General features: G+C 38.3%; 1 protein-coding gene across 1 annotated transcript in view; it reads right to left on the bottom strand.

Moving 5' to 3' along the window:
* Positions 1-5,418: 5,418 nt before the first annotated feature.
* The window catches only part of asip1 (agouti signaling protein 1), a 68,769-nt gene continuing 57,392 nt past the window's right edge, over positions 5,419-16,795 (bottom strand). The window contains exons 2-4 of the mRNA XM_057846397.1: positions 11,594-11,783; positions 11,481-11,518; positions 5,419-6,737 (exon numbers count right to left, since the gene is read on the bottom strand). Of these exons, the coding sequence (XP_057702380.1) occupies positions 6,573-6,737; positions 11,481-11,518; positions 11,594-11,762 (372 nt within the window). The 5' untranslated portion in view covers positions 11,763-11,783 and the 3' untranslated portion in view covers positions 5,419-6,572. The remainder of the gene's footprint in view (positions 6,738-11,480; positions 11,519-11,593; positions 11,784-16,795) is intronic.

Raw genomic sequence — 16,795 nt, 5'->3', positions numbered from 1 at the left:
ACGTGACATATAATTTAACGTGATGAATTTTTTTTAAAAATTAATGGGATAAATTTGATAACCCTACCTTAAGCCTAAACTAAAGACTGTATGTCTGTAACATTAAATACAATTAGAAAACGATTTAATTAAAAAATATGTATATATTAAAAAAAGGCATGTCCGATATTTTTTTGCCGATTCCGATACTTTGAAAATGACGTAATCGGACCCGATCGATCGGGATGGTTTAATAAATTTTGTGTTCATGTGCCCCTTTTGATCTATGAGCCCCTGCCCCTCCATCGGTCTCTGCACGCGTTGGACAGCAGTGTAGACAGCAGGTGGCAGCAGAGGTTGACTGTCTCCCCCAAGGTGCAGTGATGGCCAAATGAAGCTTCCTGAAGCAATGAAGCTTTGCACCGAATTGGTTCAAAGCTTCGTGGTGGTTCATTTGGTCTTATGACAGTCGTATTATTCCGCTGTCAAATAAAGTGCTACTGGTTAATATCTTTTGGTGGAAATATCCTATAATACAGTGAGGACAACTGCGGTTTATCGTCCAGTGCGGCTTATCTATGAACAAATGCAGATTTCGTCTCAAATTTGGCTTATATAGCGGCTTATAGTCAGGTGTGCCTTATAGTGCGAAAATTACAGTATGTCATTTTTAAACATTTTTTAAAAATGTATTTTTATGGTTTCAGTGGGACAGTGGTTTCAGTTGACATGAGGCCTAATCTTCGAGTTAGCGGGGGTTTTACTAATGGTGGAGTTGATTTCAACAAATTCCGTGCAGTTTTTTAGTTATTTGTTAGTTTCAGGCCTCCGGAGTGACTAAGGTCAATGGTGCCTGCTTAGCATACCAATAAAAAACAACAACATATGCATGCATGAAAATTACAGATGATCAATGCAATCAATAGTATTAGCTACAGTGCTGGCCAAAAGTATTTGGCACCCCTGCAATTCTGTCAGTTAATGCTCAATTTTTCTCAGAAATGATTGCAATTACAAATGCTTTGGTAGTAATATCTTCATTTGTTTTGCTTGCAATGAAAAAACACAAAAGAGAATAGGGCAAAAAATAAAATTATCATTTTACACAAAACTCCAAAAATGAACAGCACCTGTTACTTACCTGTGGCACATAACAGGTGGTGGCAATAACTAAATCACACTTGCAGCCAGTTAAAATGGATTAAAGTTGACTCAACCTCTGTCCTGTGTCCCTGTGTTTACCACAATGAGCATGGAGAAAAGAAAGAAGACCAAAGGACTGTCTGAGGACCTGAGAAGCAGAATTTTGAGGAAGCATGGGCAATCTAAAGGCTACAAGTCAATTTCCAAAGACCTGAATATTCCTGTGTCTCCCGTGCGCAGTGTCATCAATAAGTGTAAAGCCCATGGCACTGTGGTTAACCTCCCTAGATGTGGATGGAAAAGAAAAATTGACGAGAGATTTCAACGAAAGATTGTGCGGATGGTAGATAAAGAACCTCGACTAACATCCAAACAAGTTCAAGCTGTCCTGCAGTCCGAGGGTACAACAGTGTCAACCCGTACTATCCGTCGGCATCTGAATGAAAAGGGACTCTATGGTAGGGTACCCAGGAAGACCCCTACATAAAAAAGCAAGGCTGGAGTTTGCCAAAACTTACCTGAGAAAGCCAAAAACGTTTTGGTAGAATGTTCTATGGTCAGATGAGACAAAAGTAGAGCTTTTTGGGAAAAGGCATCAACATAGAGTTTGCAGGAAAAAAACGAGGCCTTCAAAGAAAAGAACACGGTCCACACAGTCAAACATGGCGGAGGTTCCCTGATGTTTTGGGATTGCTTTGCTGCCTCTGGCACTGGACTGCTTGAACGTGTGCATGGCATTGTGCAGTCTGAAGACTACCAACAAATTTTGCAACATTTTGTAGGGCCCAGTGTGAGAAAGCTGGGTCTCCCTCAGAGGTCATGGGTCTTCTAGCAGGACAATGACCCAAAACACATGCCAAAAAGCACTAGAAAATGGTTTGAGAGAAAGTACTGGAGACTTCTAAAGTGGCCAGCAATGAGTCCAGACCTGAATCCCATGGGACACGTATGGAGAGATCTGAAAATGGCAGTTTGGAGAAGGCAACCATCAAATCTCAGAGACTTGGAGCAGTTGGCCAAAGAAGAATGGTCTAAAATTCCAGCAGAGCATTGTAAAAACTAATTGATGGATACCAGAAGCTGTTGTTCGCAGTTATTTTGTCTAAAGGTTGTGCTACAAAGTATTAGGCTGAGGGAGCCGATACTTTTTTTTGGGCCCATTTTTGGAGTTTTGTGTAAAATTATAATTTTTTTTTTTAATTCTCTTTTTTTTGTTTTTTCATTGCAAGCAAAATAAATGAAGATATTTCTACCAAAGCATTTGTAATTGCAACCATTTTCTGGGCGAAATTGAGCATTATTTGACAGAATTGCAGGGGTGCCAACACTTTTGGCCAGCACTGTATGCTTTCAGGATAAAGTTATTAAAACTTACCATTACATGCCAATAATTGTTGTATAAACAGCAACATTTGAGTGTAATCACATCTGTTTTTTCGCCTTAGATTGAGCACACTCTATTGTGGTCGCATTCCTTATATTAAAAAAATAGTCCTGCTTCAGATTGAAATGAATAACTGCAGTTTGGTGTGACATTGTTTTGGCCGTGTGGGTATTTTTAATAATGATTTGCGTTTTGAATTAATTTGACAATGTTACTGTATATCTGGAAATATTGTTTTTTTTATTGGCATGCAAAGCAGGCACCATTGACTTGTGCTAGCTGAGCCACTTCGGAGCCCTTAAACCACTGGTGTCAAACCGAATCCAGAAAGGGCCAAGTGGGTGCTGGATTTTGTTGAGAGTTTAACCAATGAACTTCCTACTGAAACAAGCAGAACCTGACAAAGTTTAACTGATTACACAGGTAAAAGATCTGATTGGTGAAAAGGTGTCTTCTTCATTGGTTGGAACGCAAACATGCACCGACTTGGCCCCTTTCTGGAATCGGTTTGACACCTGTGCCTTAAAGCTTAAACTAACAAATAACTGACAAACTGCATGAAATTTGTTGAAATCAACTCCATCTACTGATTAAACCCCCGCTAACTTAAAGATTAAGCTTAATGTTAAAAATTCTGAACTGCCCCTATAAGTTGTTTTTACGTTTTATTTGATTTTTTCATAAAAATTCATTATTTTCCGCATATAGCTGTGACCATTATTCATTTTTGAAGTGTGTTTGTGTATGGGGGGAAAACACTCAGGTGACTTGAAGTCCCGCTCTGAGACCCCCAGTTTGGCCAGATTTCATAACTGTCCTATATGCATGTGTGATGCATCATTGGAAAGCTTAAAATCGCAATTTTCTGGGGGAAGAAAAATTTTGAACAGGAGGGCATTCAAAAAAAAAAAATGTTAAAACAGCAAAACCCTAACTGGAGGCGAGAGCAGAATTAAAGACGCCATGATTTTAACTAGGGGTGTCAAACGATTAAAATTTTTAATCGAGTTAATTGCAGCTTAAAAATTAATTAATCGTAATTAATCGCAATTAATAGCAATTCAAACCATCTATAAAATATGCCATATTTTTCTGTAAATTATTGTTGGAATGGAAAGATGAGACACAGACATATACAGTATACATTCAACATATGGTACATACGCACTGTATTTGTTTATTATAACAATAAATCAACAAGATGGCATTACCATTATTAACATTCTGTTAAAGCGATCCATGGATAGAAAGACTTGTAGTTCTTAAAAGATAAATGTTAGTAGAAGTTATAGAAATTTTATATTAAAACCCCTCTTAATGTTTTCGTTTTAATAAGATTTGTAAAATTTTCAATCAAAAATTAAACTAGTAGGCCGCCATTGTTGATGCCAATAATTACTTACACAATGCTGATGGGTGCCGAAGCCTATAAAATCAGTCGCACCCAAGCGCCAGCAGAGGGCAACAAAACTCCGAAAAACACAACAAATACACATTTCACTGTGCTGTCATTTTAATGTTTGACCGAGGCATGTGCGTTAATTGCGTCAAATATTTTAACGTGATTAATTTAAAAAATTAATTACCGCCCGTTAACACGATAATTTTGACAGCCCTAATTTTAACGAGATATTATCGTGTACTTACCTTTTTTCGATCCAAAAACTCCATGTAGCATGTATCATCGAGTGTCAAGACACAGATGTGAATGGCCACAGCCGGATTTTGGGGCGATTTTAGGGGTGAAACATGGTAATATAACAAGGATTGTGATACAGAAATCGCAGACATCAAGGAGTGGTCGAGATGTTCTTTTGCATTTATTTACCCTTTATAAACGTTTTTTTTTTCTTCCAATTTTTCTTTGTTTGGATCAATTATTTATAATCTAACATATTGGGGAAAATGCGACAGTAACCAAAAAAACAATTAAAATGCAACTTTATACAATTAATAAAATTCCATTTAAGCGATAGTTATGAGTTAGATATCTGTGACTTTTTTACAGATGCCATTTTTTCATTGTGACGTCATTTGTTTAAAAGTTTAAAATATGCGAGTGAATAATTTATTTATTTTTTTATTTTTAGTGAAATATTAGACATCAATTAATGATTCTAAGATAAAATATAACAATAACATTAGGGTTGTTCCGATCATGTTTTTTTGCTCCCGATCCGATCCCGATCGTTTTAGTTTGAGTATCTGCCGATCCCGATATTTCCCGATCCAATTGCTTTTTTTTCGCTCCTGATTCAATTCCAATCATTCCCGATAATTTTTCCCGATCATATACATTTTGACAATGCATTAAGAAAAAAATGAGTAAAACTCGGACGAATATATACATTCAACATACAGTACAAAAGTACTGTATTTGTTTATTATGACAATAAATCCTCAAGATGGCATTTACATTATTAACATTCTTTCTGTGAGAGGGATCCACGGATCCACGGACTTGTGACTTTATATATTGTGACTAAATATTGCCATCTAGTGTATTTGTTGAGCTTTCAGTAAATGATACTGTAGCCATGCCCAAATGCATGATGAGAAGTGCAACCATGACTGTGCGTAGTGCTACCAATTGATATATCTTCTCTGCGTTGGGAAATGACATAAGGGTTTAAGAAAAATATCAATTGCTACCTTGCTTCCCCACATTGCTTCCTATGATATTTCTAATCGTAGGGAGATGGATTGTAGGGCTTTAGCCAATTAAAAAAAGGCTCTAAAGGCTGCCAAAATTCACTCTACTCATTTTACGCTGCCTTTTATCTCTCTATATAGGTAAAACGGCGCCATTACAGATTGAGCGCGACAATGCGTGAATGGGTCGTGCAGTGCATGCATTAATTGCGTTAAATATTTTAACGTGATACATTTTTATAAAAATTAATAACCGCCGTTATCGAGATAAATTTGATAACCCTACCTTAAGCCTAAACTAAAGAGACTGGATGAGTGTAACATATTATGTCTGTAACGTAAAATACAATTAGAAAATGATTTAATAAAAAAAATAATTAAAAAATTTTTTTTTAAAGGCATGGCCGATATTTTTTGCCGATTCCGATACTTTGAAAATGACGTGATCGGCCCCGATTGATCAATAACATAATTACTTACCTTCTTTTTATGGCTGGGTTGAAACAAAAACGGTTGCGCGACGTCTGTAAACGGGGGTTTCCGGGGTAAAAGGGACAAATTAAAAATAGTTCTGGAGCTTCATGCGACATGAATCTGCTATGGCAGCATAGAGACATATTGTTCTATCAAACACAACAGTTCTTTTGGCTTAAAATGCAGCAGTTTATTTTAAAGAGGAGTGCAAGAGCAGAAACTGCTTTTTCAGTCTTGTCTGTGTTTTCTGCCATGGTTGTAAGGCCCACTGTGAAGGAATATATTTTATTCATGCTTATAGAACACATTACTAGTGTGATACTATATTCTTTTGTTAGGCTATTCATCCAGGTTCATGTGTTGTATTTCTTTGAACATAATACAAAGAGGTTCAGTTAACTGTGTTATCAAGTTGTCCCTCCCTTTTGGTGCCAGCCACAGTCGTAATTGCAAGGTAATAAACTGTGGGAAAACACCAGAGTTGATACTTCAGGTTCATTCTCGTTTTTCTTAGGTATCGTTTAAACAACACCAAATAAGGCACTTCCTACTGTTGCTATTCTGAACGAACCAATCACTGCACGCCATGTACTCACTTTCTGCATATTCATGTGTTACCATGCATAATCAAGTGATATTGTCAATAAAAGGGGTGCACGATGAAAAAAGAGTCGGAGATCAAATCCCCGTGCACGTAAAAGAAACTGGATTTGAATGTCAGCTTTTTCTCCTTGCAACTGTCCTTCGAATGGAATACTGGTTGTGTTTTATTTCCTGACACCCACCAATCCAAAATGACAAGGCATATATTTTATTCATACAGTATTTGTTAAATGCTTTGAATACGCGTGCTAGCGTGACGTCAGGCAGTCCGTGTTAAAGTGCTTTCATGCTGTCGATCGGAAGCGGGCGTAGAAAATTGGGATGGAGAAGGCTCCTCTCAACATCGGGGGTTTCCCATGCGGCAATAACACACGGTCCGGAAGACGCGGCAGTGGCAGAAGGCGCAGAAGTCGCAGCAAACCTTTCCCGATGATTTGCAGTTGCCCCATAGGGGGACGCAGCCGGCGGGCGGTGGAGGGCGACGCCTGCCGCCAAGCTTGTTCTAAAAATGAAAAAGGTACAACCAAACATAGATGACAGGAAGTGACCCGGAAATGCTCCGTAGTTAATAGTGGCAAAGGCGTACGTTTGCGATGCTAACTGATACATGCTAATTGTTTGTTATTGCTGTATCAACAGCTACTCGTAAACACAAATTTGAATTGCTGTTATTGAAGATGAGACTGATTTAATTTCATTTTATTTTACTTTCATTCTGCAACACTTGATGTCATGAGCAGCTGAATAAAGTCCGCAAACCACACGGACGTCTGACATTGTCATTTCCGACCCTAACTCACTGTCTAGCTAGTACTTGGTGAGGACAGTACAATGACGTATCATACAGTACATGTCTTTGGATAGTTTTGTTTTCATTTAGAGGGTGTTTAGAGGTACTGATGGAGAAAATATTATGTGACCCGAAGTGAATTAGCACATTATGCCTTATGATGAATTCAATCCGGGTCAAAGGGCGGAATGAAGGGGGAAAATATTACATTATACCTTTGTGATGTATGATTGCTTCTGTGACATTGATTGTAACAACATCTATTGTTTTTCACCTGGTTCCCATAGTTAGGAGACGCGCTTGAGTAGGGAATCTCACGAGATAACTTGTTTTGCACCATAGTACGCGCCTGAATTCCATAGCTAGGAGGGAATCTCACGGGATAACTTGTTTTGCACCCATAATATTTACCATTTGTTGCATCTGTTGCAGCACAGCTCATTTGTCCCATGTGAAAAGTTCTTTTTCAAAGGGGCTGAACCAAAAGTAGCTATAATGTTTGTCATTGGACGGGCCGCGCTGCTCAGAGGCGGAAGTTGTCCTCTCCGCCTCTGAGGGGTGCGCCCTTAAAAAAGCGGACGTTTCCGAGCAACCCGTGAAGTCCTCTGTTGGATTAAGCGCACGCATCGCCCAGCTTTGTCCTTTTGCCGCTTTACTGAAGTGTTGCTGGCTTCCCACTCATTTGTCACGGTAAGCGATTTTCATTGCTAAGGGACAACTAGTTGTGCTGTAATGATAACGCGGGGATTCTAGGATTGACAAACTCAAATCTAGCGTCACGTTACCATTGTTTTTGCTTGTTTTTGATACTTGTTGCTTGCTCTTGTGGGATTGTAATCAATAAATCTCATTTATTCTGCATTTTCTAATCAATAAACGTTGTCTATTGAGCAAAAGTGTGCTGGTTGCTGACTCACCGCGAACCTGGAAATTTCGGAAAACAGGTACATAAAGGGTTAATTCCGACATCGCCAGCACAGGGACAGAACTCGTACGTAAACCGGGGACTTCCTGTATAGGTAATTTAAATGGTCTTCCCTTATGTTGTAAGGATAGAGTAGAACCTACCATTATTAAGTGAATTTACATTTATCCCTTTTCACTTGCTGGATGTGCCGGTCTATTCTTTTCCCCCTGGCTGATGATTTGATCTACCCTCACTACACACACGCACACACACACAGCCCCAACAGATTCATGTCGACAACATGCCGCCTCCTCCGCTTCCTTCGAAGAGGAGGAATATTATTATATTTTTTTTCCCGGCCAGTAGCAGCCACTGTAAGTAATGTAAAAAGACGTCAATGTTGTGGAGATGGGGGAAACACTAATTTTTAGGGTTGATCTTTTTTTTTTGCTCCCGATCCAATCATTATAGTTGGAGTATCTGCCGATCCCGATATTTCCCGATCCGATTGCTTTTTTTTTTTTTTTGCTCTCGATTCACTTCCAATCATTCCCGATAATTGTTCCCGATCATATACATTTTGGCAATGCATTAAGAAAAAAATGAATAAAACTCGGACGAATATATACATTCATCATACAGTACATAAGTACTGTATTTGTTTATTATGACAATAAATCCTCAAGATGGCATTTACATTATTAACATTCTTTCTGTGAGAGGGATCCACGGATAGAAAGACTTGTAATTCTTAAAGGATAAATGTGACTTTGTATATTGTGACTATCTGACATCTAGTGTATTTGCTGAGCTTTCAGTAAATGATACTTTAGCCATTTAACTGTTCTGCCCAAATGCATGATGGGAAGTGCAACCATGACTGCGTAGTGGTACCAATTGATATATATTCTCTGCGTTGGGAAATAACATAGGGTGTTAAGAAAAAGATCAATTACTACTTTTCTTCCCCACATTGCTTCCCACGATATTTCTAATTGTAGGGAGAGGGATTGTAAGGCTTTAGCCATTTAAAAAAAGGCTCCAAAGGCTGCCAAAATTCACTCTACTCATTTTACGCTGCCTTTTAGCTCTATATATAGGTAAAACGGCGCCATTACAGATTGAACACGACAATGCGTGAGTGGGTCGTGCCAGTGCATACATTAATTGCGTTAAATATTTTAACGTGATAAATAAATAAAAAAATTAATTACCGCTGTTAACGGGATAAATGTGATAACCCTATCTTAAGCCTAAACTAAAGACTCTGGATGAGTGTACCATATTATGTCTGTAACGTTAAATACAATTAGAAAACGATTTAATAAAAAAATAATATATATATATATATATATTTAAAAAAGGCATGTCCGATATTTTTTTCCGATTCCAATACTTTGAAAATGACGTGATCGGACCCGATCGATCGGCATCTCTACTAATTTTGCTACTGAAAGTCCATTCTGTATCTGAGTTAGCATAACATTAAACTGTTTGAACTTGCTAACCTGCAGAACTACTGCGTTCAGGCCAGCCTTCACAAGGAACAACGAAGTCAAGCTGGCCGTCCCTCATTTGGACCATTCTTTGCATTATATGCATTACGATAATACAATGCGGTGACTTCAGAGTGCAAGTCCCATTATTAAAAAAAATGGGGAGTGTCGGAGGCAGTCTTTCAGGTCCTCCGCGTGTTCGTTTTCAATTCAGGTGAGACGGCTAGACTGGATTGCAGAGTAACGACTGGAGGCAAGAGATCATTACTGCACAGTTTTAATTTCAGAAATTTCTGGGTGCATTCAATGACAGAACAAAAGTGAACTGTAAATGCACCAAAATTACCAGGAAGTGAACCGAAATCTATAGGAAGTGACCAATAACAACATGTCGACAACATGCCGCAACCTCCACCCTCTTCGAAGAAGAGGAATATTAGAAGTTTTATTCAGCCAGCAGCAGTCACTGAAAGTAATGTAAAAAAAACGTCAATGTTGTGGAGGTGAGGAACACACCACAAATTTTGCAACTGAAAGTCCGACCTGTATCAGAGTTAACATAACATCAAACTGTGTGAATTTGCTAAACTTCAAAACTCGAGTATGAAGCTGCTTGGAGAGAAATGTCCTCCTATATTTGTTTTCTACTGTTAATGTTAATTAACTGTGAGAAATGTATTGAACCGAGGTTTACCCCCACCCCCCCTTTTCCCGAATTTTCATTTTTATCTTATTTACAGTTATGTGGTCTTAAAGCAGCTAAAAGGAGCTTTCATTTTTTTGTTGAGTTTGGCTGTGCTTGTGGACAAAAGAAGTTGTGTTTTAGCTGAAGGAAAGCTACATTTTATCATAAGCGGATTTTACGGGGGGGCAGGGGGGCCAGGCCCCCTCTGGTGTCCGAAAAGTGTCATTACATGTAATTGATTTCCCTATATATATATATATATATATATATATAAATGAAAAGCAATAAAACGGCAACAAAAATGAATGAAATGAACAAAAATGTATATTTTTACAATTGGTCAAAATGATTTTTCGAGCACCTTAGACGGTCATTTGCTTTGCATATAATTTAAAAAAAAAATTGTTTTTGAAAAAAAATATTTTAAAAAATGTTTTTTTTCTTTGACCGAAAATATTTTTTTTCTATTGAAGCAACTGTTTTGGGGGATTGAATGATTTAGACACAAATGTCCTAATCATAATATGGCCCAAAAACAAAAAGGATTTCGTCAATCAAAGAAAACTTTTTCAATGAAAAATTAAGTGTTCAAAAGCAAATTTTTCAATCGCAAATATTTTTTCGCATTCAAAAACTTTTCTATGATTGAAATTTTTCTTTTTTTGATTGAAGTCATCTTCTTTTTTAAAATCTGTATTTTTTTTGAAGCAACATATTTTTTCATTGAATAATATAGACACAAATGTCATAGCCAAAATGTGGCCCAAAAACACATCAACATTACTTCAATCAAAAAAGTTGCTTGACTTCAATTTAAAAAAAAAAAAAAAAAAAAAAAATCAAAGAAAAATAGCTTTCACGTGCATTATTTGGGGGGGGAGTTTTTTTGAGTTTCAAATGTATTTTTACATTCAAACACTTTTTTTTTTTTTTTTTTTAATTGAAGCGACATTTTTTTGGTTGAATAATAAATACACAAATATACCTTCATACGGCTCTGCCCAGGGGATACAATTTTTGACTGGGGTAATTACATTGGCACGACTCCGGCGGGCGTACCATATTCAATGTATGACAATCTTGGCGAAAAGTATTGCCTAAGCGGACTGATTTAGAATTCCCCTCAAGAATGATGGGAAAAAACACTCATTGTCAACTTATGATTATAAATATTCTTGTAAGTTAATTTTATTGCTGACACTACGTTTCGGGGTCATCAACATGTTGTGCCCCCCCGCCCCAAAAGTCAAACTCTGCCTATGATTTTTATTTATTTTTGCTATTCCCCGACTAAATGTAACTGAAAAAACTTCGTAATTTTTAAAATTCGGCTGACAAACCCCTCATACTTTTGGGCAAATTCTCACCTTTTTTGCCTTCTTTTTCCTTCCTGGCTTTGGCAGTTCTGAGGAAATCAAAGAAATAATCTTATTTCTCGCGTCACAGGCGTTGCTAATTTTGGCCAAGTTTTGCCACTTACCCACAATGACGACGGGCGAGTAGAGTCCAACGTCGCTGCCCGGGATGGCGTTGGAGATGGCGGCCTTACTGCTGATCAACCTGTCGTCTGGCATTATGTGACCGGCGGCCAAAAAATGCTGCGTGGCGACGAATAGGAAGCTAGTTAGCAGCAGTAGCAACTCGCGCATCCTGTCGCTGGCGATTCCTCTCTGCGTGAAAACAAAATTTCACTCATGCAAAATTGGCCAACGTCCGTTGAAAAAAAGCAAAACATACATTTTGATTTTTCTCAGTAGATTAAATTCACAAAATTGTCAACAAGTGTTATCTTTGGAGGAGGTAGCTAAATATTGAGCTAAAGTTTGGAATTAGAAAGTGTAGTGTTTGCATTTCTTAAAGGGATCCACGGATAGAAAGGCTTTCAATGAATTGAAGGACGGCTAACTTGACTTTGTTATTCCTTGTGGAGGCCGGCCTGACTGCAGTAGTTCTGCAGGTTAGCAAGTTCCCACAGTTTAATGTTATGCTAACTCAGATGTAGGTCGGACTTTCAGGAGCAACATTAGAGGTGTTTCCCCCACCTTCACAACACTTTTTACATTACTTACAGTGGCTGCTGCTGGCCGAAAAAAAAAAAAAACGAACTTCTAATATCCCTTTTCCTTCGAAGAGGCGGAGGAGGTGGAACTTTGTTGACATAAATCTGTCGGGATTGTGTGAATGTGTCTGTGTGACGGGGTGGGTTCAAGTCATCAGCCAATCAAACCTGCGTTTGAGTGGAAAAACATGGACCAGCGCATTCAGAAAGTGAAAATGGATAAATGTAAGTCGGAACATAATGAAAATAATTCACTTAATAATGGTCGGGTCTACAGTCCTTGACAAAAGTCTTGTCGCTTATCCATTTTGTAGAAACAATTGCTAATAACCTGACTTTTAATTATTCAGTTGGTTGCAGAAACGGCTCATATGAAAGCTAAGACCCTCCCAAACGATGTTGAATGTACAAAAATATATTTTTTTTCACTGAAAATAGATTTATCATTTAATGAAGACATAAAAGTAAAATTTTGGCAAGACAAAAGTTTTGTCGCCTACAGAAAGTAGTGTGAAAATTGAACAAAAAATGTACTTCAGATACAAAAATATCTTACATAACATAAGCGAATTAAGTAGTGGTGCCGTGAGATCCAAATTTAATATTTTGAATGACTTCCAAGGGCTTGAGGGGCTGCAACCATACGGTTCGGCAGGGATTCATATAATTTATTGATGAAGTCATCAGGAACATCAAAGTAAGCAGTCTTTCATGTCTCCCGAGTTCATCAACATTCTTGGGTTTTGTCTTCCTGCTGCAGAATTTGTCCCTTTTTATGGTTAGGAATGTAAGAGGCAGCTAAGATTTGTTGATATTTCAGATTATTTATGTTGCCTTCCACCCTGCAGATCTCTCGCACACCCCATACTGTATGTAACCCCAGACCATGATTTTGCCACCACCAAACTTCACTGTTTTCTGAGTGAATCTCGGATCCATGCGGGCTCCAGTAGGTCTCTTGCAATATTTGCGGCGACTGTAGTGTAATTCAATGGAAGATTCATCTGAAAAATCCACCTTTTGCCACTAAACAGTGAAGTTTGGTGGTGGCAAAATCATTGTCTGGGGTTACATCCAGTATGGGGGTGTGCAAAAGATCTGCAGGGTGGAAGGCAACATAAATCGTCTGAAATATCAACAAGTCTTAGCTGCCTCTTACATTCCTAAACATAAAAAGGGACAAATTCTGCATCAGGATGGTGCTCCATAAGCATACTTCAAGCTCTACCTCAAAGTTCCTCAAGGCAAAGAAGATCAAGATCCTCCAGGACTGGCCAGCCCAGTCACCAGACATGAACAGGATGAAGGAGGAAGCATGGAAGACGAAACCCAAGAATGTTGATGAACTTTGGGAAGCATGCAAGACTGCTTTCTTTGATGTTCCCGAGGACTTCATCGACAAATTGTATGAATCCTTGCCAAACCACATGGATGCAGTCCTTCAAACCCATGGAAGTCATACAAAATATTAAATTAGGATCTCACGGCACCACTACTTAATTTGCTTATGTTATTTAAGATATTTTTGTATTTGATGTCCTTTTTTTGTCCAATTTTCACACTACTTTCTGTAGGCGACTGATGGGGGAAAATATTACATTATGCTTTTGTGATGTATGATTGCTTCTGTGACATAGATTGTAACAACTTCTGTTGTTTTTCACCTTTTTACCATAGTTAGGAGACGCGCTTGAGAATCTCACGAGATAACTTGTTTTGCACCAGAGTATTGTTTTACTACACGCCTGGGTCCCATAGTTACACGCCTGGGTCCCATAGAGATAACTTGTTTTGCACCCATAATATGGACCATTTGTTGGCATCTGTTGCAGCACAGCTCATTTGTCCCGTGTGAAAAGCCCTTTTTCAAGGTGGCTGAACCAAAAGTAGCTTAAGTGTTTGTGATTGGATGGGGCCGCCCCGCTCAGGGGCGGAAGTTGGCCTCTCTGCCTCCGAGGAGTGCGTCCTTACAAAACCGGACACTTCCAGGCGACCCGTGAGGTCCACCAGCGGGTCACGTACGGATCGCCTGGCTTTTGTCCTTTTGACGCTTTACTGGAGTGTTGTTGGCTTCCCACTTGTTTGTCGCGGTAAGCGATTTTGATTTCTAAGGGACAGCTAGTTGTGCTGTAACGTAACGCGGGGATTCTGAGATTGACAAACTCAAATCTAGCATTACGTTACCATTTGTTTGCTTGTTTTTGATATATGTTTGCTTGCTTTAGTGGGATGGTAATCAATAAATCTCATTATTCTGCATTTTCTAATCAATAAACATCGTCTATTGAGCAAAAGTGTGCCTGTTACTGATTCACTGCGAACCTGGAAATTTCGGAAAACAGCGACAAAACTTTTGTCTTGCCAAAATTTGACCTATATGTCTTCATTAAATGATAAATCAAGTTTTTTCAGTGAAACAAATATATTTTTGTACATTCACCATCATTTGGGAGGGTCTTAGCTTTTATATGAGCAATTTCTGAAACTAATTGAAAAATTAAAAGTCAGGTTATTAGCAATTGTTTCTACAAAATGGATATGCGACAAGACTTTTGTCAGGGACTGTATTCTATCCTTACAACATATGGGAAGACAATCTAAATTACCTGTATAACTGAAGTCATTACATAATGAAAATAAGGTTAACTAAAAGTTGGTGGGGACAATTTGAGCATCCTGAAAAGTTGGTAGTGTGATTTCCCTACCGTCCCTATGCAAGCCTACGCCCTTGCGTCCGGCTAAAGCAACTTGGTGATTAATTTTGTTGTAATTGGCAATGTTTACGTCAGGGGTGCCCAATCCCGGTCCTCGAGAGCCCCAATCCAGCTTGTTTTCCATGTCTCCCTCCTCTAACACACCTGAATCAACTAATCAGGATCGTTATCAAGCTGCTGCAGAGCTTGCTGATTAGCTGATCATTTGATTCAGGTGTGTTAAAGGAGGGAGACACGGAAAACAAGCTAGTGACGGGATATGTCGTTCACTTGAGGAAACGAATCAATTCAAGTTCGTTCAGTAAAAAGACTCGTTCAAACAAATCGTTCACCGAATCGTTCGCCCACTTCACTCCCCCACCCACCCAAATGAATCGTTCGGTTAGTGAACGGGACGTGACGTTGCAAAACGAATTTTCAAAGACCGCTTAGCAATGGAACTGAACGGGAAGTGACATTGCTTGGTCCGTCCCTCTCTTGCACACAGGCTCCTTATTGGCCCCTCGTCGTAGATTCAGAAGTGAGTGACAGACTATATCATTCTGTTTTTGCCGCCTCCTCTCAACCCCGCCGTTAGAATAGCGAGGGAGAACTTCCGCGTCGTCTGTGGCATCAAAGTCATGGCTTTTGCTTGAAATTTGAATTAGGACACTGTTAAACATTCTCCTTTTGTGGATTTGGGCTCGGGGGCGCACGGACTTTCTCTAGCATGATCTTGATCACATATACAATATTGCCGCTACCATCCTACGTGACACGCTTGCTGTCACTCAAAAGAGAAATCGAAAGTTTAATTTCTAAATATGGAACGACCAACACATTATATTACCTCACACTCTGTTGTGTTTTTGTTTTTATGCTCCTCACTATTATATTTGGTAACGATTGTTAAAACTAAAGCGTAAATAGCTAGTTGTCAAATGTATTGCTCTGAAATGAAAACAATACTACATTTTGATACAAAACAGTTTCATTGCAAATCATTAAGATGATTGTATTGAAATATCATTTTTTTGCACTGGTATTAATAAATAATCCAGTCAGCTGCACTGTCGTCCACTCGTCTCAGATCGTCAAATGCTAACGAGAAATAATTGTTTAATAATTGCAACCAAGGCTGTCAAAATTACCCCGTTAACGAGCGGTAATTAATTTTTTAAATGAATCCCGTTAAAATATTTGATGCAATTAACGCACCCATGCCTCGCTCAAACAGATTAAAATGAGAGCACAGTGAACGGTGTACTTGTTGTGTTTTTCAGAGTTTTGCCGCCCTCTGCTGGCGCTTGGGTACGACTGATTTTATAGGCTTCAGCACCCATGAGCATTGTGTAAGTAATTATTGACATCAACAATGGCGGGCTACTAGTTTATTTTTTGATTGAAAATTTTACAAATTTTATTAAAACGAAAACATGAAGAGGGGTTTTGATATAACATTTCTATAACTTGTCTTTTAAGAACTACAAATCTTTCTGTCCATGGATCGCTTTAACAGAATGCTAATAATGGTAATGCCATCTTGTTGATTTATTGTTATAATAAAGAAATACAGTACTTATGCACCGTATGTTGAATGTATATATCCATCTTGTGTCTTATCTTTCCATTCCAACAATAATTTACAGAAAAATATGGCATATTTTACAGATGATTTGAATTGCGATAAATTACGATTGATTAATTTTTAAGCTGTAATTAACTCGAATTAAACCCTGGTTTAATTGAACAATTTATGCTAACACTTGAAAATTGTGTTAGCCTATTGTTGATGACAAAAGCTGATTCTACAATGCTATGAACATCATTTGACCCACAAATTTATTGTTTGTTTTGAAGGCAAGATTAATGATGAATTTTCTTGTAATTTGTTGATGTTAACAGTATGTGAATGTTGCAATTTATGCTG

The sequence above is a fragment of the Corythoichthys intestinalis genome, chromosome 9 (genome assembly GCF_030265065.1).
Source record: "Corythoichthys intestinalis isolate RoL2023-P3 chromosome 9, ASM3026506v1, whole genome shotgun sequence".
Classification (NCBI taxonomy): domain Eukaryota; kingdom Metazoa; phylum Chordata; class Actinopteri; order Syngnathiformes; family Syngnathidae; genus Corythoichthys; species Corythoichthys intestinalis.
The sequence above is the reverse complement of the archived record's forward strand: the minus strand, read 5'-3'. Positions and strand labels throughout refer to the sequence as shown.